This window comes from Furipterus horrens, unplaced genomic scaffold (genome assembly GCF_987537825.1).
Source record: "Furipterus horrens unplaced genomic scaffold, mFurHor1.1.pri manual_scaffold_11, whole genome shotgun sequence".
In the NCBI taxonomy this organism is placed as follows: domain Eukaryota; kingdom Metazoa; phylum Chordata; class Mammalia; order Chiroptera; family Furipteridae; genus Furipterus; species Furipterus horrens.
In genome coordinates this window covers 2,568,365-2,575,162 of record NW_028327181.1, presented here as the reverse complement: position 1 = coordinate 2,575,162, position 6,798 = coordinate 2,568,365, and the positions used below count along the sequence as shown (strand labels likewise).

Genomic DNA, 6,798 nt, shown 5'->3' with positions numbered 1-6,798 from the left:
TAGCTGGGTCGGAGAGCGGCGCGTGCCCCCGCGATGCCCACCCAGAAGGGGCGGGGCCGCGGCCAAGCCGGAGGCGCGTCAGGGTTTGGGGGGCGCAGGCCTTTCCGCGGAGACTTCCGCCTTAGCGTCCGCGGCGCCACTGCGCATGCTCGGCGGGGCTGTGGGTTTCGTCTTCAGTGTTTTTTTTTTAAGATTTTATTTATTTTTAGAGAGGGGAAGGGAGGGAGAAAGGGAGGGAGAGAAACACAAATGTGTGGTCGCCTCGCGCACGCCCCCAGCTGGGGACCTGGCCCGCAACCCAGGCACGTGCCCCGACTGGGAATCGAACCGATGACTGTTTGTTTCTCAGAGGCATTCAATCCGCTGAGCGACACCAGCTACGGTTTTTTGTTTTTTGTTTTTAAATATTTTATGGTTGTTCTAGTCCAGTTGCCCCAATTTCTTCCCCTTTGCGCCCTCCGCCCAACGCCCCCCGCCAGTCAGTCCCCACCCTGTTGTCGGTGTCCATGGGTCATTAATAAATACATGTTCCTTGATTAGTCCCTTCCCTTTCTTTCCTCCCTCCCCCGTGGTCGCTGTCAGTCTGTTCCTTGTTTCACTGCCCCTGGTTCGATTTTGTCGCCTTTAGCTCGGAACGTCTTGTTTTACAGACGCAGTAGGGAGAGGTGTGCTTTGTTTGCTTAATAATAACTTTTCTGTGTATAATAATGTATAGTTATAAAGCACTTCCAGAGACACTTATCTGATCTTCACAAAAACCTAATGAAGTGGCCTTCAGCTACATTTTACAGATGGTTTACGTTTTGCCCAACCCAAGAGGAGGCCTGAAACCTGGGTGTTCTGATTCCCAAGCTAATGCTCTTTTTCACTTTCCACGCTTGTTATCTTTAAGGGTCAACTGGCCCGCCCACCTCCACCCGGCACCATTCAACACTCTCCCATCCTGACCCCATTTATAAAATAAAGCCGAGAATCTAGAACTCCAAGAGGGCACTGTGGGAAATGTCGCCGTAACGCTGCCACAGAGGAAATACACTCACAAAGGTGAACGCTGCTCTCTGGGTATTGGGTGTTGATGGAACCGTGTGCAGATGAGGGAGAAAACAAGATCCACGCTTCCCCTTGGCAAGTGTCCCGATATTAATTGGAAGAACTCCTTAAGCCCTGAACTGGAGCTCTGCCCGTGCACAGTATCATTTTTATTTGATGGCTCTTGGTGACCCTGTCATGTAGAATGGGGAAAGGGTCTCAGCCTCAAACTCCCAGAGGCCTAATCGTTTTTTTCCCTACCCCCATCTCCATGGGGTTGTAGTTTATGACAACGGGCCATCTAAGGAAAGGGTTAAGCCTCAAGCTCTGGAGGCGAAAAACTCCCCAGCTGGGCGACTTCTTAGCTTTGTGATTTGGCTTAAAAGACAGCTTTTTATTTTCACCTTCTACATCAGAAATGGCAGTAATAGTAGTCTCTATTTCCTGGTATTATTGAGAAATGAGGGCAATTAAGTGCTTAGCACAGTGCCTTGTACTTCCTAAGGATTCAATACAAGTTCACTGTAGTTAGAATGGGCTTTTTTTGCTTTCCTGCAACCCTGTGATGGAGGTTAGAATCTAGAATTCTAAGGATTTTAGGGCCAGTAGAATGGAACTGATATAGAGAATATTAGAGCAGAGATTCAAACCACATAGTGGGGCTTCTTTTTTCCTTTTTTTTTCTTTTTTTCTTTTTCACGAGATATTCCTGCCAGAGCACCTGGAGCCCAGACCAGACCGAAATGGTCTCACTGTGGCTGCTGCTCCTTCCAGCTGTTCATCGGCCTTTTACTGACGAGGATTCCAGAGGTGTCTTCTCCCAGGCCGCTTGTTACTGATGACAGACACACATGCGTTCCTTTTACCAAGTGGTGACAGTGTCGCGTCCTGCCCCTCAGCTCTCAGTGACGGGCTCCTCGTGTGATTCGGACCACAAGTTCAGTGAATTACGATTGCCGTGGGTCCAGTCCCCAGCGTGTCAGGAAGGGCCCAAGGCTCTGGGGATGAAGGGAGGCAGCCCTAGGCTGAGGGGCGTTTGCTGTGCGTTGGGAGTAAAAAGTGACGAGTATGACAGAGGAGACCAGTTGGCTTCATGGTGGGGAGGCTGCAGGCTGAACGCGGAGAGGCCAGCAGAGTTCCCACTGGTGGGGAGGCAGGAGGCGGCGAGGGAGAGAATACTCCCAGCAGAGGACACTGCACGGCAGGCAAGGCCCGGGGGACAGGCTGGGTAGGAGAGGTTTTGCAGTGGAACATGGTGATGAGGGTCAGAGGGCCGAGCCCGTTGACTCCGGGCTTTATTCTGTAGTTCGGCTTTTTACTGGGAGAGAGAATTCTTCAGTGTTGCCCCAAACAGTCACTCGTCCTACATAACCCACAAACCGAAGAACAAAAGCAAAAAGATCCTGTGGGAAAACTTTAGAAAGAGGAGAAAGTTGTAGGTACGATCGGAACAAATACCATGGGAAGATGCTGTTAGCAAAGAGCCCTGGATTTTAGGTGACATCTTGCAGCCTTGGCTCTAAAGATGTACAGGTCATTAGCTGTGTCTGAAGTGTGGGCAAGTACTGTATTATTCCAGCAGGCTCGCAGGAATCAGCGATCACGGGTCAGACCCGAACTTACCCGCCTGGTTTCCAAAGCAATGATGACATATTGGAACGAGTGACAATTGCTGTGTGTTTGCTGTACTGAAATGACCATTGCAACCTGTCCTCCGGCTCCACAGCATAGACTGTTACCAGCTCGGGAACTGGGAAGAAATCTCATTTCCTTTGAACCCAAGAGCCTGTCCTGGGGGACTGACCTTTTAGCTTTGCCGCCAGTTCACTGACAGATGTGAACGGCCGCAGTCCAGGCAGGTCCTCCCTCCTGGTGCTGCTTTGAGAGAGCCCTTATCTCTGAGTGACGCATACTGAAGTGTTGACGCAGGAGCCAGGCGGGAGCCAGGCGAGGTCTAGCATTTGCTCCCGAACCCTCCGGGCGTGGGGACGTGAGTGGAAGCGCAGATGAAAGGAGACCGGCCACATGTTAGTCATAGTTGAACCCGCATGAGGAATTTGTAGAAGGTTATGCCACGTTCTACATAGAAAAGTTTAAAATTCTTTATAGAGGAGTTTTGAAAAGTGACATTTCCATAGCAGTTCCCAGGCTGGTTTTCCTATGACCACTGTAAAGTCTCTAAAAGGAGAGCCTGGACTTTGATTCCTGCCTCCATGTCACAGTGTCATTAGTAAGTGCCCTGTGGCGGCTAAGCTGGGTGACACACACATGCATCAAACTCAGGCATGGCTGTCTTCTTCTTCCTCCTGGGGGGGCGGGTGTGGGTAAGAGCATCTCGGGGCTCCACTGCCTGGCTGTGATACTGTCTCCTCCACCTTCTCGCTGGGGGGGGTCTCATCCTCTGGGGACCCAGCTCCTTCCCCACAGAAGAAGGGTGAATGGCGGTGTCCGCTTCCTGGGGTGGTTGTGAGGGTCGCAGGAGCAGCTCTCAGTCGGTGCCCCAGAAACGACTGCTGTGGTCTCTCCTAGGACATGAACGACTGGGTGCCCATCGCCAAGGAGTATGACCCCCTTAAAGCGGGCAGCATCGACGGCACCGATGAAGAGCCCCACGACCGCGCGGTCTGGCGGGCGATGTTGGCGCGGTACGCCCCCAACAAAGGCGTCACGGGAGACCCCCTCCTCACTCTGTTTGTGGCGAGACTGAACTTGCAGACCAAGGAGGAGAAGCTGAAGGAAGTGTTTTCCCGCTACGGCGACATCCGGCGGCTGCGGCTGGTGCGGGACTTGGTCACGGGCTTTTCCAAGGGCTACGCCTTCATCGAATACAAAGAGGAGCGGTCCCTGCTGAAAGCCTACCGGGACGCCGACGGCCTGGTCATCGACCAGCACGAGATCTTTGTGGACTACGAACTGGAAAGGACTCTCAAGGGGTGGCTCCCTCGGCGACTCGGAGGAGGCCTGGGGGGGAAGAAGGAGTCTGGGCAGCTGAGATTTGGGGGGCGGGATCGGCCTTTCCGGAAACCCATTAACTTGCCCGTTATTAAAAACGACCAGTACAGAGAGGGAAAACGGGACAAGGGGCAGCGGTCCCGATCCCGAGACAGGCGCTGGGAGTCAAGGACGAGGGACAGGGATCGCGACCATGACCGGGACCGGGATCGTGACCATGACCGGGGCCGCGAGAAGAGGCGGCAGGAAAGAGAGCCGGCCAGGGTGTGGCCTGAAAGTGACTGGGAGAGAGAGAGGGACTTCAGGGAGGACAGGGCCAAGGGGAGGGAGAAGAGGGACAGAAGTAAGTAGAGGTTCAACACCGCCACCCACAGAGCCCAGGAGAAGGGACCGCAGAAATACAAGCACAGGGGGGTCTGCATGGCTTTTGTACGAGGGATCTGTCCCATGCTGAATAAAACTGGCTGATGATACCGGGGTCTGGGCAAGTTTCCTTTCCAGCCTGAAACCCAGGGTCAAGGTGAACGCACCAGCGTTAACCAGTTTCTCCTTGTCGTCATGTTCTAAGGACACGCTATTTGATGAGCCTGAGAAACAATTTTGTACTCGCCAGCCTCTGGGCAGCAGGGTGCATGCAGGGAGCCACCGGTCCCTAATTTGGCAGCGGGGAGTTTGCTCTGAGAATTTGGTTTTTTCCCATCTCTGGGAAAATGACCATTTTGAGGGCTTGGCAAAAAAGAAGTGATGACCGAAAATCCTTTGTGTTAATTGCGGCTTCTGGGAACCCGCACGTGGTCACAAGAGCCTGCATCTCTTCCGTCTTGATGTCCACAGGGCAAGGGGTTGCTGAATGGAAAGGACAGCGGGCTGGGAAAGTGCACCCCGGGAGAGTCCGGGGACTGGGGGCCAGCACCCGTCTGAGTAGCGACTCGGGTCCGCAGCCAGCGCCTTGCGAGCAGATGGCACTCCGTGCTTGAGCTGCGTGCTGACTGCCTTTCTTTCTTTTTCTTTTTTGGGTGGGAGGCTGGCATTTGATGTGGAACGCCAGAGCGGCAGCGCTAGGGCCTGCGGTCTGTGGCGGTCTTCCAGCCCTTGGCAGAAAGCACGCTCAGGAAAAGCGAGGGTGAGGTGAACATGCAGACAGACCAGCGACAGACTGTGTCAGGCGCTGATGGGTTGATGGGTCCTTTCCCTCTGGATCATCTGGCCTTTAAGAGCTGGGTATATTGACCTTAGCTTCTGAGGGCTTTGACTGAGGGCCGTATTGTTCACATGACACTCATAAAAGTGACACTGAGCATGTTTGGTTGGAAAGTTCAGGTTCTTAAAATTCAAGATGTTTCATGCGAAATAAATGTCTGGTTTAATGTCAAGAATCACACATGCGTCACCAGGATTCGCATTAGGAGCACGAATCTCGTCCCATAAGGAACCTGCTGGGCCTTAACGTGGCTGTCAGCTGTTAACAGCGTTAGGAAAATCTCTCTGTAAATTTCCGGCGCAGAATTTTACTATCTCTGGTCTCAGAAGAGCCTTGCAGGCGCATCTGCCTGCTTTCGCCTCGTTTCATTTACCGGGCGCTCCCTAGGACAGCACCGAAAGTGTACGTCACAGGCTGCGGTCGCGGGGACTTCAGCTGAGCCAGAGCGCTTCGCGTTAAGGAAGCGTGTGTTGGGGGACCGCGGGGACACCAATTCAGCTGAGGTGTTTTGTCAACCCCAAGTACCCAGACGTGGATGGACTGAAACAGGTCCCCGAGCCCCAGGTTGCGGACCGGCCCTGGGTGCTCGTCCACGGCCTGCTAGGACCCGGGCGGCACAGCGGGAGGTGAGCGGCGGTTGAGTGAGCAAAGCTGCACTGGCGTTACCACCTGAGCTCCCTCCACTCCCTGACGCCCCAAAATTGTCTTCACAAAACCGGTCCCTGGTGCCAAAAAGGTTGGGGACTGCTGGATCAAAAACACGCACACTCAGACCCCAGCCCTGGATATCCGGGCTTAGTCTTGTTTGGATGCTGAATACTTAAAAGGAAAACAAGGGCAGGGACCTTCGTGTAGCATCCCCATGACAAAGGCATGGACCCTCCACCCCAGCCACTCTGCTCCCAGTGTGTTCTGCAGACGGGCGCACGTGTGTGACCGTGTGCCGTGCTGTTCCCGACAGGAAGGGGCGGTGGGGCAGGTTCCTCGGCCTCAGCGCCACTGACATTTGGGGCTGGAGACCTCTTGGTTGCAGGGTCCGTCCTGACAGTGTAGGACATTTAGCTGCACCCTGAGCCCCTGCTGGATGACAGCAGCACCCCCACCACCCCCACTGTGACAGCCCAGAGTGTCTCCAGGCATTGCCAGATGTCCCCAGGGGGTGACACTACCTCTCCCTGGTTGAGACCCCCTCTGTGTACTGATAGGAAGTCGTGTCCAGGGCAGTCTGAGAAAAAAGGGCCAGATCAGCAGGTACACAGTGAGCTGCCATTTATGTGGAAGGATGAAAATATGTTTTCTCCTTATATAACCGGATGCATATAAACGACTTCAGGAAAGACACCCAAGAAACTGGCCATGCTGGTTCCCCTGGGAGGGCGAAGAAAGGTGGGCGGTTCCTCAGCACACCCGCCGTGACTGAGAACAGACCCGTCGTCCTCACGGGCAGTCAGCGCCCTAGCCTGTCTGAGCCTTCTTTTCAGCAATCTGGGAACAGTCTGGAGACTACACACGGACCCCACGGTTTCTTTCTTAGCAAACCGGAGTCGCGCGTGTAAAAGAGCAGCACCGCCCCTGGGCTCCAGCCCTGTTAGGGACTGCCACCTCTCTCAGTCTGC

At 54.1% G+C, this 6,798-nt stretch overlaps 1 protein-coding gene across 2 annotated transcripts; it reads left to right on the top strand.

The window, feature by feature from the left end:
* The first annotated feature begins 967 nt into the window (after positions 1-967).
* SNRNP35 (small nuclear ribonucleoprotein U11/U12 subunit 35) lies at positions 968-4,454 on the top strand. Of its 2 annotated transcripts, XM_090291809.1 has the most exons (3): positions 968-1,044; positions 1,804-1,966; positions 3,559-4,454. In XM_090291809.1, the coding sequence occupies exon 3, from the start codon at positions 3,562-3,564 to the stop codon at positions 4,330-4,332; it is 771 nt and encodes a 256-aa protein (XP_090147935.1). In that variant the 5' UTR covers positions 968-1,044; positions 1,804-1,966; positions 3,559-3,561; the 3' UTR covers positions 4,333-4,454. The 2 variants fall into 2 exon arrangements, with proteins under 2 accessions (XP_090147935.1, XP_090147934.1); XM_090291808.1 differs by lacking the exon at positions 1,804-1,966.
* Positions 4,455-6,798: the final 2,344 nt, after the last annotated feature.

Excerpts from the sequence above, each read along its gene's own strand:
- SNRNP35 (XM_090291808.1), top strand. The coding sequence starts at position 3,562 with ATGAACGACTGGGTGCCCATCGCCAAGGAGTATGACCCCCTTAAAGCG.